This window comes from Sorex fumeus, unplaced genomic scaffold (genome assembly GCF_029834395.1).
Source record: "Sorex fumeus unplaced genomic scaffold, SorFum_2.1 ptg000100l, whole genome shotgun sequence".
Lineage (NCBI taxonomy): Eukaryota > Metazoa > Chordata > Mammalia > Eulipotyphla > Soricidae > Sorex > Sorex fumeus.
In genome coordinates this window covers 6994809-7013399 of record NW_026606157.1, presented here as the reverse complement: position 1 = coordinate 7013399, position 18591 = coordinate 6994809, and the positions used below count along the sequence as shown (strand labels likewise).

General features: G+C 45.0%; 1 protein-coding gene across 1 annotated transcript in view; it reads left to right on the top strand.

Moving 5' to 3' along the window:
• Window positions 1-18591, top strand: part of ST8SIA1 (ST8 alpha-N-acetyl-neuraminide alpha-2,8-sialyltransferase 1) — a 174306-nt gene that overhangs the window by 37287 nt on the left and 118428 nt on the right. The window contains exon 2 of the mRNA XM_056134579.1: window positions 12593-12737. Coding sequence (XP_055990554.1) covers window positions 12593-12737 — 145 coding nt within the window. The remainder of the gene's footprint in view (window positions 1-12592; window positions 12738-18591) is intronic.

The following is an 18591-nucleotide window of genomic DNA, read 5'->3' as shown; positions in this document are numbered from 1 at the left end:
GGTTTTGCTTTCATTAGACATTGTCTATTCCCTTGTCTTTATTTATATGCTATATGCTCCACCCCCATACCATGAGTATATGAGTAAGAGTGTCATTTGTACCTCTCCCTCTGATTTATTTCACTTTATATGGCACTAGCCATCCTTCTGTAGCAAAAGGTAGGATTCCATCTTTTCTTATGGCTGATTAGTATGCACGTGTGCGCACGTGTGTGTGAGAGTGTGATAATTTCTTTTTTTTTTATGTAGGAGTACTGCTTTCTATTCAGCCACTGATTATCTAATTGAATTGGGCATTAACTCCACCTTACTTTTTTTCATTTTTCATAATTTAATGTATTGAATCATCGTGAGAGCAGTTACAAAGCTTTTGGGTTTAAGTCTCGGTCATACAGTGAAACACCCGTACCTTCACCAGTGCCCATTCTCCATCCCCCAAAACCCCAGTATACCCCCAACTCACACACACCTGTGGGGCAGAAGATTTCCACATTATTCTCTCTCTACTTTGACTACATTCAATATTTTGACACCAGACCCACCATTATTATTTGGGATTTACCCCAACACTCAAATTTGCTGAAAAGGCAATAGTAGACAATTTGTTTTCTATTGCTGGTTATGAATAACATGTGATGTCACGTGACTGCAGTAGTGGCCGTGCGATTTTGAAATTCCGAAATTTTTAACAATAAAATCTGGAGGGATTTCTGCTAAAACCTGCTGGGTTCTGAGATTTGTTCCTGAGTCTCTTGGATCATGGCCGTTATGCAGTTTGATGAGAAGCCAGAAAGGCTGTTTGTGGACCACTACTCGGGGTCTTGTTGGGACAGGGAGGAAAGGGCCGGCTCCACCCCCATCCCGCGAGGCCCCGCATGTCTCATCACTGCGGGCCCAAACCTGACTGTCCCAGTGGCCCCTGGTGGATGGCGGCAACTGAGCTACCAAGGGGGAGCAGGTGGAGGGACAGCACCCTTTCCCCCCTGGGGTGGCCTGGCAACAGTAACCTACTGCGGGGTCCGGATACATTTCTGCCAAAAGCCGCTGGGTTTCAAGATTTGTTTCTGAGTCTCTGGGATCATGGCCATTAAACAGCTTGATCAGGAGCCAGAGAGGCCGTTTGTTGGTGTCGACTCGGGGTCTCGTTGGGGTGGGAGGAAAAGGGCTGGCTCCATACCCATCCCGTGAGGCCCAGCATGTCTCGTCACTGCGGACCCAAACCTGACTGTCCAATGGCCTCTGGTGGATGGCAGCCACTTGCCGCCAAGGGGAACAGGCCAAGGCACAAAACCTATTCCCAACTGGGGTGGCCCAGTGCCGGTAACCTACTGCAGGGACTGTAGGTTTTCTGCCAAAAGCTGCTGGGTTCCGCAATTTGTTTCTGAGTCTCTGGGATCATGGCCGTTAAGCAGTTTGATCAGGAACCAGAGAGGCCATGCCTCCAATTATACAGCAGAGATGGAGGTGGTTTGTGGGTGTGTCTCCCACATACCTAACTTTTGGCCATTTACTTTCTTGGTAAACTTTGCCCCAAGTTTTTTTTCTGGCCAAAGTCACAGCAGCAATTTTGGGGTATCTGGATGTCTGAAGGTGCCATCAGGCTGATGATGCACTCACCTCACAGGTACAGATTGACCTGCTGGTGGCACCATAACCCCAAGAGTGTGATAATTTCTTGATCCAAGCAACTGTTGTTAGACATTTTGGCTACTACAAAGAGGCTGTGCAGTAGATATAGATCTGTATATAACATTTCAAATTAGTATTTTTGAGTTCTTGAAATAGATGTCAAGGTGTGGAATTGATGGGTCCAATGGTCATATTTGTAATTTCTTGATAAGTCTCTACCGTTTTCCAGAAAGGCTGAACTACACAACATCCCCTTCAGCAGTGAATGAGAGTTCCTTTCACACTGATCCCCATAATACTGGTTGTTTGGGGTGTGGCAGGTGTCCCTTTTTATGCCATTCTCATTGATGTGAGGTAACAGCTCATCGTTATTTGATTTGAGTTTCTCTGATAATTAGTGATGGTAAGCACTTTTTTCATATGCCTGTTTGTTGGATAACATTGAGTTGTCTTTGCTGCTCCAACAGGGAGCTTAGGTTTATTGAGTTACTCCCATAACAGTGCCCCTGAGGCACACCCAATTCCAGTAGGCACTAATAATTCTATATTACCTTTTCTTTCCTTTATGTCATTTGCATGGTTTGTTTAGTGATGTCCTTCTTGTATTGACACAGGAAGACAGTTTATGCTATGCTTTTGTAACATGAGGCTTAATTGACTCCAAATAATACTTACTCCTGGACATTCATCATATTTACTTGACTTAAGCCTCAGTTGCCCTTACTTCCTAACACCTCCCCCCCAAAAAAGGAGGGTCCCAACTAAGGGACTAGATGGACCCAAGTCACTGTAAGCTACCTGGCATCGAAAGGAGACGAGCTAAGCACCATCAGTATAATAAGTTAAGAGCATGGTCGCGGAACAAAGGCTGTCAGAACACAAAAAGAAGTAACTGAGTAAGAACCCTGTTGGGGTTAGGAAAGAGTAACTTGGCCTGAGGACTGTAGTCTGGGATATATAACAAGATGTCCCCAGGGAGAGCCAAACTTTAAGCTTAATATATCTTCTTATGTTCATACAAGATGACTAGGAATATTATAAGAAGTAAACTTACTATGATTAGTTACTAGCTGAGGAAAGGAGACAGCAATACATCCTAGATGGAATTGATCTAGGTGATCCCATCTTTGAGCAGATCTAGTAATCTGGAGTGCTGAACTCTCAGATGAGATTTTGTCCTACAGGTAATCTCCTGGAACTTCCCCTGAAGGAAGGGCTTGACCTCTGTTTGTTGTTATGACAGTGATCAACCCCACCTATGTGTACCCCCACCCTTCATGATTTCTGTATAATTATGCTGAAAGGGGAAAGAGGGAACTAGACGACCACTAGGAGGACTATGAGGAGACAAATATGAGGGGACTATGGTGACTGAGACTATGACCAAAACTACGACTATGTCTGTGCTGTAAGGGGAGAGATCGGAGTATGATGGGGAGGAGAGAGAAATAAACTGATAACCAGCCAGCCTGGGGTCCCAGTACTTCGTCCATCTGTTGCTGTGGGCTGGCCAGGGGAATGGTTCTGGCCACTGAATGCTCCAGTAAATGCACACCTGTTTGCCATCTCTGTTTTCTTTGCGGATGCAGATGTATTTCCCTGGATTTTGGAGCTGGAATTTTTTTTTTTTTTTTTTTATTTTGGGGTCATACCTTGTTATACTCAAGGGCTGCTTCTGGCTCTGTACCAATGAGTCACTCCTGGTGGTTCTCAGGAGACCCACTAGGATGCCGTGTTGGCTCTGTGTAAGGCAAGCTCCTTACCTGCTATGCTATCTCTTCTGCCCAGGAGTTGGATTTTTTTTAATTTAAAATTTGTAAATTGAATCATGTGAGATACACAGTTACAAAATTCTTGGGGCTGGAGCAATAGCACAGAGGGTAGGGCGTTTGCCTTGCATGCGGCCAACCCAGGTTCGATTCCCAGCATCCCATATGGTCCTCTGAGCACTGCACTGCGAGGGGTAATTCCTGAGAGCAGAACCAGGAGTAACCCCTGTGCATTGCTGGGTGTGACCCAAAAAGCAAAAAAAAAAACCCAAAAAAAACCCCCAAAAAAACCCCCCCAAAAAACAAAGTTCTTCATGATTGGTTTTCAGCCATACAGTGTTCCAATACCATTCCTTTCACCAGTGTACATTTGCCACCACCAATGTCCCCAGTTTCCCCCCATCCCCCAACCTGTCTCTATGGTAGGTACTTTTCTTCTTCCTTTCTCTCTCTGTCTCTCTGTCTCTCTCTTTCCTTTCGGGCATAATGATTTTTATCATATTTGTCCCAATCTTCAGCACTCAGTTCTTATCCAGAGTGATCATTTCCAACTATCATTGTCTATCCTTGTCTATTCGTGATTCCTTCTCTATCCTAACTGCCCTTCCTCCACTTATGGCAAGCTTCCAACAGTGGACCAGTCCTCCTGGTCCTTGTTTCTGGTGTCCTTGAGTATTAGTCTCATACTATGTTCTTTTATATCCCGCAAATGAGTATAATCATTCTATGCCTGTCCCTGGCGCTCTGACTCATTTCACTCTGCATGGCACTCTCCATGTGGGTTTGTTTTTGAGGGTTTCTGAATTATGCCACATACAGAGTCATTGGCAAGGGCAGATTGTGCTTTTTTTCACCTCTAGAAAAAGCCACATACATGTACACAGCTGCATGATACTGTCCCTTTGACAGGTCTGTCAGTATTTTTTCCCCAACTTCCCTGGCTTCTCTTATTCTTTGAACATGCCAGTACATTCCTGCCTTAGGACCTTTAGCGTTTCCGGTTTGCTCTTCTCTCAGATATCATGTGACTTACTTCTCACCTCTGGTTTTTTCTCAAAAGCTACTCACCCAGTGAGGCCCTTCCCCTCCCTTGCCCACCTGTTTTATCTTGTCAGGCTTTTCTTTCCATTAGAAAGTAAAAAAAAAGTAAAGTAAAGGCCCTCCCGTTGATCATCGATTTGCTTGAGTGGGCCCAGTAACGTCTCCATTGGAGACTTTGTTGTTACTGTGTTTGGCATATCGAATACGTCACGGGGAGCTTACCAGGCTTTCCATTAGAATTTTAGAGAATTGGTTTTACATCACCCCAGCTTTGTGTTCTTGTGCCTAGAGTAGTGCTGGGCACAATGAATCACTGTATCACTGTCATCGGTTGTTCATCGATTTACTCGAGCGAGTGCCAGTAACGTCTGCCTTCATCCCAGCCCTGAGATTTTGGCAGCCTCTCCTTACTTGTCCTTCCCAACGCTGCCGTATTAGAGGCTCTTTCAGGGTCAGGGGAATGACACCCGTTATTGTTACTGTTTTTGTCATATTGAATACGCCACGGGTAGCTTGCCAGGCTCTACCGTGCGGGCATAATGAATGTGCTCAGTAAATATTTGTTGCATAAAATCACTTCTGATTATAAAAAGTAATCAGAAGATTCTCAAAGAATAATCTTAGAAGCTTCCTACCTTCTAAAACCAGTGAGGATAAGTAGAAAGACTGAAGCTAAGCAGTCATTAAAATCCTTCCTGGAAAAATATGTTCTTTAATTCAAGTAATCATATGTACTTGTTAAGTACCTTACAAAGAACTATGTACTTGGGAAAGCCAAAGCATCCTTGATAAATTTGTGTTCCCAGAGTTTTTTTCTTTGATTTTGCTCTGTGTGTTTTCAGAGAAATGCAATTCACATGGCACTAATCTACCTTTCTTTTGTATACTTTCCCTTTATTATACAGCCATTTCAAAAGAAAAGAGCAAGATGCTCTTAAATAAAAAGATTATTTGCTAGCTTAAGGAGTACATAAAAGCTGCTTTTTGTAGTCGTGGCAAATTATTCAAAGAAGATTAATCTTGGAGAAGACATTTTATTATGTCTGTAGGAAACACTATTTGAAGCAGTAATCTGGTGAAAATAGTTTTCCTCAACACATTTCAAGAGAATACTACAGAAAAACCAATTGAATGCAAATCTGGACCTTCCAGTGAGTGGGATCACTGGAATCGTAATGATGTGATGCGACTGAGTGCAGTGGGATTACCTGTGTGCAGAGAAGGGGTCATGAGCTAACGCAACTGTAGTTCCTCAGAGTAGCTCCTGATGGCTCACATTCTTAGTCCTGGACTCTTGGTCACCAGTGACCCTGACTTTTAAAACAGCTTCAAGATTTAAAGCAAAGATACAGTCTTTTGGGGGGCTGTGAGATGCGATGAGCAAGCCCAAGCTTTCATAATCCCTGTGAAATATGCGATGTAGTTTTTGAAAATCAACTTCTTGGATTTCTCTGTAGGTCACCAGATACTTAATGTGAAGTAACCCCCTCTTTTATGGTCCCTGAAATGAATCCTGACCAAGACCATCTCAGACGTGAAGTGTGGTGTATATATATTAGTTCATTCAAAACCGTCCTCTTAAGTGGAAAATGGGTACTCTTCATCAGTGAGTTTGAGACTCTGACATTCATACAGGAGTTAGCATACAGTAGCCTAAAAACAGCTTAGTCCTGTTTACAATCGGGACTACTGAGTTAGCTGCCTGAAGGAAATGCATTGCATACATGTTTTGGTCCACAGCCAAATGTTAAAACCAATAATTGACTGAAATCAGCTATCACTGAAATAGAAAACTTTTTGGGGTAAAATACTAGTTCAGAAGCCGTCTTAAATATTTTGAGTCAAAATGTGAGAATTTGAACTAGAATTTAGTAGCACCACCAGACTGCTCCTGTAGTCTGTGCTATGAGCTGCAACCCTAAAGGGATACTGCCTTGAGTCAAACTAATGTTTGCTACATAATAGAAGGAACTTAGAATTTATCCCTCAGCAAATCTTCTAATTCCTGGATTTGCTCCAACTGAAAGTATTGAGCAGAAGCATCAGTCTTCTGGTCTCCATAGGCGAAAACTAAAAAATTCGCTTCTTCAATGTGAATTTTGGATAGTGAGAACAAAAATCTATGACAAGAGCCTGGTGAGTTTTCAGCAAGTGACTTACCGGCCTCCTAATTACGTACCATAGGGAGGTAACTATAGTATCTCTTGACACTGATAGAGCTGGAATTCAACTATGAAAAAGCATCTGAATTTTAACTCCTGTATTCAGCTCAACCCCCACTGAAGCAGTAATCTGCACAATTAAACAATATAAAAATAGATTTGCCTCTGCTTTTTTTAATCTGTGATTTTATTGTTTGGCACAAAAGAGAAGTACAGAGTCAGGGGAGAGAATGAGGAATGTGTTGGGAGCCGAATTTGTTATGGATTCTAAAAGCTGATATAGATCATCCCTTCAGGAACACTGTAGGTTGGGTGGAGGTGAAACTCTCATTACGCTCAACAGTTCCTTAGAGGTGGCAGATGTAGCCTTTGTGTTGTGTTCGCCAAGAGGGAATGCATCATTAGTCCCATGCCCTGGCTGATGCTTTTCTGTCTGGAATTACTGGACTCTTGTCCTCCAGCTGGCTTCATTCAGATGCAGATCTTAGACGGTGAAAGCCTCCCCGAATCCTGACCACTGGTCTCTCCAGTCGTTCTTTGTACTGAGGAATGACTTCCTTGTTGGTTGTCATCTTTTTGCACGTGTTGCCTGAAGACAGGTTCATTTTTAATTCAACTTGGAATCCACAGGTCTTAGCACCATGCTAGGTAAGAACTGAGTCAAATTCATCTGCACTTCCACTGAGGCTGCTACTACTTTGACCACCACTATAGGTTCTGCCTCTATCGTTGGTAGAACAATCTCCAAGACTATTTTGCTGCTTCTGCTGCTGCCTAAATGAATGGTGAACTTGTGTGGGCCTCTCCTATGTTTGAAGAGTGGACACATTTTCACATCTGTGGTATCCTCTTCAGCCAGTTTTCTGAGACAGGCCCTACAGAGGAAGGTGATGCATTGAGGATGGAGCAAACTTTGAAGGCTGATCATAAATAAAAAAGTCCCGTATGGATACTTGCATACATGACCCTTCTGTTTTCTGTCCAATATGTGTTTTTTTTCCCTCTCAAGATTTGGTTGCCTGAGACACAGTGAATTTGTAGGAAGGGATGGAAGCTTGATTCCTTTCAATATACATTTTGTTACTAATTTGGCAAATATTTACTAAACTAATGAACTTGAGGAAGTTTTGTGTAGTCCAAGCTATTGTTTCCAAGGACAAGAGAATTCATTCTGTCCTGGTTTGTTTGAGGCAGTAAAGAAAGAACATGTACTATGTAAACTCCTAGGCAGTAGACAAACCCTGTGGTGGTACAATAGAGTTGTGGCAGGTTTTTCCATTCTGAATTTCCAGTAGCACTTTGTACTTAAGGACAGGTTTGACTTGATTTGGGGGTGTGAGCTATGGTCACCGTCGGGTTGGAAGTAAATAGTAGATATGAGGGAAAAGTAATTTGGTACATGGCCATACTTTTTTAATTGTGTAACTCCATCAACGGCCAGGATCCAGAGACTATAACACCAAGCTCCCGGAAGAGAACAAAGCAGAGTCTCCTGTCCCCGTGCCTGGCTGTCCTCACCAGGGCCCCTCGGAGGAGGCGGGTTGAGTTTCCCTTTCTGCCCCAAGCAGAGCCCCAACAGCTGAAGACCTCCGGGACCCAGCCAAAGTCATGCTGAGACCACACTCCACACGCTTGGATGAGCCTCACGCATGAAGGAACCGGCAGAAGAACCCAGGTGTGTGGGACCCGGGGCTGAGATCTCCAAGTCTGCTCACTTCAGGACTGAGCCTCCTCCACCCAGCTCCCCCCATGTTCCAGTAGCTAGACAGTTACACCCACCAACTGCCATGTAACCCCATCAACGGCCAAGATCCAGAGACTATAACACTGGGGCTGGAGCAATAGCACAGCGGGTAGGGCATTTGCCTTGAGGGCAGCTGACCTAGGTTTGATTTCCAGCATCCCATATGGTCCTCTGAGCACCGCCAGGAGTAATTCCTGAGTGCATGAACTCCTGTGCATCGCTGGGTGTGATCCAAAAAACCAGAGACTATAACACCAAGCTCCCAGAAGCGGCTGCACGACTTCTTATTCTCTAGTTCTCGCTCTCAGAGAACCTGGCAGGCTACTGAGAGTATCATACCAGCACATTTGCCTGAATAGGAACACCTGTAAAGTTTATTTGTGTTTTCAGGCTACCGAGAGTATCCCACCCGCATGGCAGAACCTGGCAAGCTATGCGTGGCATATTCGATATGCTAAATCCAGTAAATACAGTGGGTCTCATTCCCCTGACCCTGAAGGAACTATTTCACCGAAGCTCTTCAGTGCCACCCTTAAGAACGTCATGCAATGACGGGAATGAGAAGGAATGAGAGTGAAGATAGATGGTCAGCAATTACACCACCTCCGCTTTGCTGATGACATTGTTCTAATAACACCAAACATCAGCCAAGCGGCACAAATGCTGACTGACTTCGACCATGAGTGTGGAAAGGTCGGACTACAGCTGAATCTCACAAAGATAATGTTCATGAGAAGCAGTCTTGTTCCTGACGTTCCATTTGCTCTCAATGGAACGACCACCTCCGAATGTAACAGTTATGTGTACCTAGGTTGAGAAGTCAACATAACGAATGACCTGGCACCTGAGTTGTGCAGGAGGAAGAGAGTGGCTTGGATCGCCTTCAAGAGCATCGAAGAAATAGTTAAGAGGACAAAAAACCTCTGGTTCTGGGCACATCTCTTTGATTCCACTGTTCTTCCTGCATTAACATACGCCTCAGAGACCTGGGCCCTATGTAAACAGGATGAAAACGCTATTTGGGTCTCCCAAAGAGGAATCGAAAAAGCTATGCTTGGAGTATCATGCTTCACTCAAATGAGAGAAAGATTTCGGAGTTCCGACCTCCATCGATGGTCAAGAATCAGGGATGCTGTCTTGTTTGCCAAGTCATCGAAAATCAGATGGGCTAAACGCGTAATGAGATTTGGAGAAGACCACTGGACTAGAGCCATTACCAACTGGATTCCACAGGACGTCAAATATCGCGTGGCCGCCCACCTATGATATGGTCAGACTTCTTCGTCAAGATGCTGAACGATCGGTTTGAGGCTTTTCGTGTTCCTAGAACAAGCAGATGCCATTGGGCTATGCTATCATATGACAGGGATGAATGGAGACGTTACTGGCGCCTGCTCGAGCAAATCGATGAATAACGGGATATCAAGTGATCAAGTGATCAAGTGACCCAAGATGTGGTTTTGGTTCCATCAGCACCCAAAGTTTAGAGTCCTGCCTCTGATTGTTCTTTTCTTCCCTGCTCTCTTTCTCTTCCCTTCATTCCTGTTACTGTGATGATGGGGTCATCGTACACTTGGCTTGTACATTTTGGTTGTGGTATTCCCTGTGAGTTTCACACTTGACTGTGGCACTCAGATCACAATAGCAGTGCTACTGGGACCCCACCTGGTGTGTGTGCTGGTGCCAGAGATCAACTTATAGGCTCATACCTGCCTCTAAGCCCTCCCCTGCTCCTTTTTAAGTTTCATTTGCCTATATTTTAAAAAAAATCTTTAAACACCGTGCTATACAAAGTTGTATCACATATCCAATATTCCAACATCAATCCCACCACCAATGTGCCCTTACCTCCACCAATGTCCCCCCTAACCTGCTCCCTTAGCAGACACTAATTAATTTGCTCCTATTCCTTATTGCAACATATGTCTAATAATAGTGTTGCTAAAATCATGACCCGAGGATTTCCTGTGCTGTTGGGTGTGAGCTGGACCTTCTGTGTTACTGTTTTCACTCATTGAGCTTAGTCAGTTTCTGCTCAGTTTCCCCATCTAATTTTCTTGTTTTTCCTGGGCTGTCGCTCTGTGAAATTTGGGGTATCGTGCGGATATACAGCTGTTCCCTCCAGAGGCTCTGTTGCTGGGACAGTCCACTGCTGGTGTCTCTCTGACCTCTCTGAGATCAGTCCTGAAGCTGGGCCTTTGCTCTGGTGATTGCGGGAGCTGGATGTTGGTGGAGCACTCAGCCTTGGGCAGGGCAGGGCAGGGACTTGGTCTGTCCCCATCCTACCTAGGTCTAGAGGTCTTGGCCTGGTGGTGGACCAGTTTTTCTGGGATAACTCAGCTGCTACTCGGATCGGGGCTGAGCATCCTCCACCCAGATCCTCCAAATTCCAGTAGGCGGGGGTGACACCCACCAACTGGCCCCCTGGCGCCATGTAATCCCATCAGCGGCCAAGACTCAGAGACTATAAAACCCAGCTCCCGGAAGAGAACAGCGCAGAGCCTCCTGCCCCCCGCGCCTGGCTCTCCTCTCCGGGGCCCCTTGGAGGGGAGCGAGTTGAGTTTTCCTCCCTGCCCCGACCAGAGCTCTGCAGCCGAAGACCTCCAGAACCAGCCACCACCATGCTGAGACCACTCTCTGCACACATGGAGGTACCGGCAGGGGAACGAAGGCACGTGGGTTCCGGGGTCGAGATCTCCAAGCCTACTCGGATCGGGGCTGAGCATCCTCCACCCAGATCCTCCAAATTCCAGTAGGCGGGGGTCACACCCACCAACTGGCCCCCTGGCGCCGTGTGATCCCATCAACGGCCAAGACTCAGACACTATAAAACCCAACTCCCGGAAGCGCACGGCCGCATTCGCGGCCGCACGACATCTTATCATCTCATTCCTACTTTGGACAAACTGGCAGGCTACCGAATGTAACCTGCCCACACGGCAGAGTCTGGCAAACTCCCCGTGGCGTACCCAATATGCCAAATACCAGTAACAATGAAGGGTCTCATTCTCCTAACTCTGAAAGAGCCTTAAATATGGCACTTTTTAAAAAAATCTCAGGGTTAGGATGAAGGAGACATTACTGGGGCCTGCTCAAGGCAATAGACGAATAACAGGATGGTTGTCATTGTGATTGTGATTGTGAACTCAGCTGCTGGCGTCTCACCGAAATTGGTTCTGAAGCTGGAGCTCTTCCTCATTCTTAAAGAGGGTTTAAGGCATGTTTAGTTCTGTTTCAGAAGGATACCAGTGTAGTGTGTAAGATTGCTTTTATAACATGGATATCTTCCCTCTAAAAACATGATTGTCTATTCAAGCCACTTTATGAAGTTCAAGAGAGCAGGAAGGAATGGATTCAAATGGATAAGTGGAAAGAGGTGCAATGGTCAAAATTAGTAATGATACGGGTGAAGTCCCTGAGCCACTTGGGTCCTCCTTACTGTTGAAACCTCTGAGGGGTAGGCCACAGGGAGCACTTTGGGGTGGGGAGGCATCCGGAGAAATGTGTGTGTGTGTGTGTGTTGCTCCCAATTGGTGCTCAGCGTGTACAGGGGCCACTTCCTGTGATACTTCGGCTACTATGCCGGCAGTTTATTGCTAGGGTGCAGTGCTGGGTGCTGGGTACTGTGGTGTCAGGGATTACTCAGGCCTGTCTAGTGGTGTTCAGGGCCCTCCACTCATACCCAGTGGTGTGTCTGTGGGGGGGCTCCAGAGCTGCCCCCAGGGAGGCTAGAGGGCCCAGTGGTCCCTGGCATGCACCCTAACTGCTGCACACCTTACCCTGCACCATCTCTAGTGCTTCTCTCTCGATTCCCTGTACCGAAAAGCTCCTGCAAAACGACTTATCACTGAACGAAACCCCCATTGTTAAAACACCGTAACGATGTATTTCCGCCAGAGCCAACCATGCTCAGCAGTCTCCAGAGTTAGAAATCTGTCCAAATCTTTTCTGGGCAAAAAAACAATTCGCGATTACCATAATTATTCTCACCACTGGATGTATTTTAAATGCATCTGAGAGCTGCTGCATTTTTCTTAAAGTTTTTTTTTTTTTTATATGAGATCTGCCAGTCATGAATTCTGATGGCGGGGAGAGTGAATTAATAGTAGTCTAATCACCCTGGAGACCCAGAGGCTTTTGTGAGCGGGTGCTGAGGGAAGGCTGCACGTCTCTGCGGGGATGACAAGTGAATGAGTCTGCTGCTCACTTCACCTGCTGTTCTTTTCTGTCCCTATTTTCTCTCCTAGGAAACAGATGGAGGACTGCTGCGACCCCGCCCATCTCTTTGCTATGACTAAAGCGAATTCCCCCATGGGGAAGAGCTTGTGGTACGATGGGGAGTTTTTGTACTCATTCACCATTGACAATTCAACCTATTCTCTCTTCCCGCAGGTTAGTAGAGCACTTGTTGTCTTTCAATATAGTGTTTTTTTTTTGTGTGTGTCCTGATGTCATAGGAAAAGATCATTGAGTTTACCCCACTGTGGAGATCTAATTCTGTTCATCTGGCTTCTTTGCCTGATTGTAAGTTTTTTTTCAGTAGCTGCCTTCTTTTGGTGAAGGAACCACTAACAGTCTGCTTCCAGGGCAGAAGGAATAGGATGTTATCAAGTAACGATCCTTGCAGCCTTCTGATTCCAGTCAGATGAGATCGGAGGAAGCAAGCCGGGCATAATTAGACAATTGGGGAATTCCAGTGTTTTGAGGTTGGCTTGGAATGGTCGTAAAGATCTGTGATTGGGACTGACGTTGCTCTCAGGGAATAGGGACCAGATGGTCACAATTTGCTTCTTAGAGCTCTTCAATCTTACCCTCTGTGGAGTCAGAGGGGGAGGTGGAGGGAAAGAATTCAGACACTTTAGAAGTGGTCTCCATCAAGCCTCACTTAGCGTTTCTCTTCTTAGTTTCCCTAGAGCTGAAATAAAACATTTTACTGAAATATATCAGTTTCAGCACGTTAGGGAGTAGGGGGAAAGGAAATCTGTTGTTTCCAAGGAGCCCGGGTTAGAGGAGAGGAGGAGTTCCAGGTGAAATTCCTGTTGGGGAGAAATTGAGAAACGGGGAGTGACTTTCCCAAGGTTTCGTCTCTTCTGATCTGCCCAAAGATGGTGCAGAATTCACAGTCGTGCTGTGTAGTGGAGGCTGAGGTGGAACCTTTCGATAAAGCTTGCTAGTTCCTCCTGAGGTGTGTTAGTCAAACTCAAGTGTAAAGGTAAAGGTAAAGGCCCTCCCGTTGATCGTCGATTTGCTCGAGCGGGCCCAGTAACGTCTCCATTGGAGACTTTGTTGTTACTGTGTCTGGCATATCAAATACTCTCGGTAGCTTGCCGGGCTCTCCGAGAGGGGCGGAGGAATCGAACTCGGGTCGGCCATGTTGGCCGCTTGTAAGGCGAACGCCCTACCCGCTGTGCTATCGCTCCAGCCCAACTCAAGTGTACTGATTAGTTTATTTTTAGGCATCACAGAGTTGAAGTCCTTATGAGAACCTCTCTGGTTTCTCTCTGTCCTTTCACCGGCCCCTTGGATCCTTTCTTATGTCACAGGAAATGATTAAAAATCGTGTGAGATTGAATTTTGTCTCCATCCTTTGCAAGCCTCGATGACTCTGGAGACTTTCTCCCCTCTCCTCCTGCCTGGTGGAGTCTGGCCGAGATCAGGGCAGTCTCCACACTTACACACAAGGCTCTGCGGCCTGTCCCTGTCTGTCACAGGCTGCAGAGCCACGTGTGTAAGTGTTTGTGTTGTCCTGCCAATGTGGCTTCTTCAGCACAGGGAGTGAAGGACGAAGTTGTACTCGATAGGGTCAAAGATTGAGAACAGAATTTCTCCGGGAGAGTTTTGGGGAGAAAGATACTCCTTCTTAGGGGGTTGGGCACAATATTGAGAAGAATGAGGAAGTGGGAGTTAGGTGGTGGCTGTGGGAGTTCTGAGTTCTGCAGTGACTGGTTTAGGGGTTGGGATGCCCCCACTGCCATTGTCTTTGGCATGACACCACCTACCTCCCACCAGGCAGAGCAGGGCCAGGATGATGGATTCCTGTCATCTCAGAGCCTCCTCCCCAGGCTCCCGCAAGTGCACATGAAGAGTAAGATTCATTTGTGTCTGGAGCACTCGTTGCACGGAGGTCCAGAATAGAATCACGTTGAACTACCAGACTTCAATAGGAAGCTCGGAAGCCGGGTGGACAGGGCTTGAGCGGGCCAGTCTGCTGTGTCCTCCTGTACAGACACTGTGAGCAGCTCACTCTGAGACGAAGAAGACAAGGCAACAGGCTCCTTTAGCAGCGCACCACATATCCGCATTACAAAAGGAATCTCAAATAGGGTTTTCTGTAGATGAGAGCTTTCAATCATGCCAACCGACTTCTGACTTTGCGCTGGAATGTAGATGTGGAGAAAAGAGATGATTGAGAATACAAACCAGTTTCCCCTCTCATCTGTCAGTTGGAGCAGGAGCAGACAGTGCCTTTTTAGAGAGTGTGCTCATCAGTTCTGTGTTTTGTGTGTTGCACGGCCAAGGAACTATGCCTGAATGAGAACAGACAACCCTGTGTTTTAGAGCTCATTACATGATGGTAGATGTGTGCACAGTCTTTGCTGAACCAATTTAAAGAATAGATTTTTTTAAAAATGAAGGCATATGTGTATTTTACTGCTGATGTTCTCAAATGATTAATTAGCTCATTCAAATCCTGGAAAATCTGTTTTAATCACAGACTGATCCAGGGCTGTATCCTTTTGCCATCACCTAATCATTATTTCACACTGGACTCTTCTTGCTTGTTACCGGGAAGCTGTGCTGGCAGTTAATTGACATCCTTTGTTTATGTCACTATGGGAAGGAAGTCATGGGTGCCCATTAGGCAGAAATACAGGTGAAGGGACGTAGCCCAATATTGTCAGTTGAACAAAGCATCCCTCCTTCATGATGTCAAATCGCACTAACACAGATGGATAACCTCACATTATTCCTTTAATGGTATATCTCAATACATTGGCTTTTTATTTATTATTTTCAACATAAACTGCTTTATATATTGCAGTTTCTCCTAAGTACTCCATGTATGTTCACTGTCATTATTGTTCTCATTATTCCTTTGTCTGCTTTTATGAACTGTTGTTTCCAAGTTGTAATTCAAAGTGTTTTGGAAAGCTAGCAGGCCCTAAATCAGGGCTCTATACTCCCACAGGGGTCCTGTTGAGTCACTGTGTATTTTGCGATGCCAAATGGAACCACTGTAATTACAGAGTTGCTTCTAACTCACTCTACCCACAGCTTCTTATAGCTATATGATCAAATTGATTTCACTTGGCCTTACATACCATTATCGATATAACTGTGGATAGACATATTCCTGCCTTCTGTCCTAATTTCACCATGCAAGGCTTTTGAGGTCTGAGAGTCTTTTGCCTCTTACAGTGATTGTCACTCACATCTAGTTGTGTGGGATTGTCGACTGCTCCCCAAGTATGAGTGTGCCACCCCCCCCCCCCCCGGGCTGCACCATCTAATTATCCTTGCTCGAGCCAGAGGACATCAGGCAGGATGATTTGATGTGGGGGTTTCCAGATCACGCTGGAGGTAATTTTGGTGAAATCTTTATGGAATGTTGTTAGCCAGGAAGAGCCAAAGTTTTCCATTTTTTAAGAGTATCTTCCCGTTTTCCTTTAGGCGCAATGATTCACTGCATCGTTAATAATAGAACATCACCTCCCCACCCCTGTGTCAGTGTGGAGACGCCACACTGACACCACACTCCACCACTGCCTCAAGGCCCCTTCCTAACCCCACCCAAAGTTTTAGTAATCTCTTTTTGAAAACTTTAATAAAAATTTCATTGTTGTTGTCTAATTCCCACTTCCCACTCTCCCACTTCCTCATTCTTCTCAATATTGTGCCCAACCCCCTAAGAAGGAGTATCTTTCTCCCCAAAATTAAAGGGTGTCAATTAACTGCCAGCGCATAAACATTTTATTACGTTTTTATACAATAATGTTAGCACAGGGTGTTTGATCATTGTATGATTAAAACTCAGTCATGAAAGCTTTGTGACTATCTCATGGTGATTCAATAAAAATTTTAAAATATATAACGGTTGATAGATGCTTTTGATAGATATATGCAGAGAGAGTTATTCACCTCACCCCCAGCAAAGTGCCCAAGACTCTCTACTTTATGCTGTATCCAGTTTACCTCATCATTTTCTTTGTTTGGTTTTGGGCCATACCTAGTGTGCTCTGAGCTTCCTCCTGGCTCTATGCTCAACGATCATTCTGGGTGGGGCTTCAGAGATCAAATGTGGTGCTGGGAATCGAACCCGGACCTGTCACATGCAAGGCAAGTGCCTTACCCACTATGCTATCACGCCAGCCCTTACCTCATTATGTTGTTTCTTTTTAAAAAATAATAGTTATTATTATTATTATTATTATTATTATTATTATTTGTTTTCTGGGGTCACACTTGGTAATGCTCAGAGCTTACTTACTTCTGGCTCTGCACTCTAGAATTATTTCTGATGGTGCTTGGAGGACCATATGGGATGCAGGGATTGAACCTGGGTCATTTGTGAGCAAGGCAATGCCCTGCCCACTGTACTATTTCTCCAACACCCCCCCCCACACACACACTTCATAATTTTCTGACACCAACTCCCCTCACTTGGAATTCTCAGTCTTATAATCTAAGACAAGGAAAACCTTCTATTGTAGTGACTTGTTTTTTTTATATATATACTGCAAATGAGTGAGATTGTCCAGCATTTCTTCTTTTTTGTTTGTATGGGGGTCATACCTGGATGTTCTCAGCACTTACTACTGGCTCTGCAGTAAGGATCACTCCAGGCAGGGCTCCGGGGACCATTTGGAGTGCCAGGGATTTAACCCTGGTTGACTGCTAGCAAGACAAGTGCTCTATTCACTGTTCATCTCTCCAGCCCAGGTATTTGTTCTCTTTCTGTCTTCATTCAACTTGATATCCTCAAGTTCCATCCAATTTGCTGCTCACTAAATAGTCACACTTGATCACTTGACTTCCCGTTAATCGTCGATTTGCTCGAGCGGGTGCCAGTAATGTCTCCATTTGTCCCTGTTGCGTGCTAGTGTAGCCCAATGGCGTCTGTTCGCTCTGGGAACATGAAGAGCCTCAAACTGGTCGTTCATGATCTTGATGAAGAAGTCTGACCATCTGGTAGGTGGGTGGCCATGCGGTCTTTTGACATCCCGTGGAATCCAGTCGGTAACAGCTCTAGTCCAGCGGTCGTCTTTAAATCTCATTACGTGACCAGCCCATCTGATTTTTGACACCTTGGCAAACGAGACAGCGTTTCTGATTCTTGATCGTTGACGGATGTCAGAACTCCGGATTCTTTCTCTCATTTGAGTGAAACGTGATATTCCAAGCATAACTCTTTCGATTCTTCTTTGGGAGACCCGAATAGCGTTCTCATCCTGTTTGCGTAGGGCCCACTACGTAGGGCCTGCTACTGTTTGTGTATCTCACTGAATAGTATTCAGTTATATATTTATATCACAGTGGAATACTGCATCCGTTCATCTGCCATTGGATAATTGGATTGTTTCCATATCCTGGTTTTTGTACCCCATGCTGCAATAAATAGAGAGGTGTGCATGTATCTTCTGAATGAATGATTTTGTGTTTCTGAGTAGATCCAAGCAGAATCACTGATTTATATGGGAATTCTGTTCTTACTTTTAGGTGAAATATTTGTATTGCTTTCCTTAGAGGCTTAACAGACAATGTTCCATCAACACTGAATAAGGGTCTCTTATTACTACATCCCCTCTAACACTAAATGTTTCCAGTCTTTTCAGCATATGCCATTGTCACTGGCGTGAGATGATATCTCATCGTTGTTTTGATTGGCATTTCCTTAAACGTGATGGTGAACATTTTTTCATAGGCCTATTGAGAAGAGCCAGATTTTAACCACGGATATAATGTGTGTGTGTTGTAGGGGACAGTGTGATGGCCATTGCCTTCACATTTGAAGAATGCACCTATCCTTGGGTTTGTTTTAATCTCCTTTCTGCTTCGCCAAGGACAATCCCTTTTAAACTTGTATCATCTCTTGCTTAGTAATATTACTGAATAAATTTTTTAATCTAAACATATTTAAACTCAGAGCATAAATTTTCTTGGAAATGAATGAGAGAGTAGCAGGAATGTTAGAAGCCACAACCGTGATGATGTAATTGGAAAAATGTTTCCTTTTGATGTAATAAAA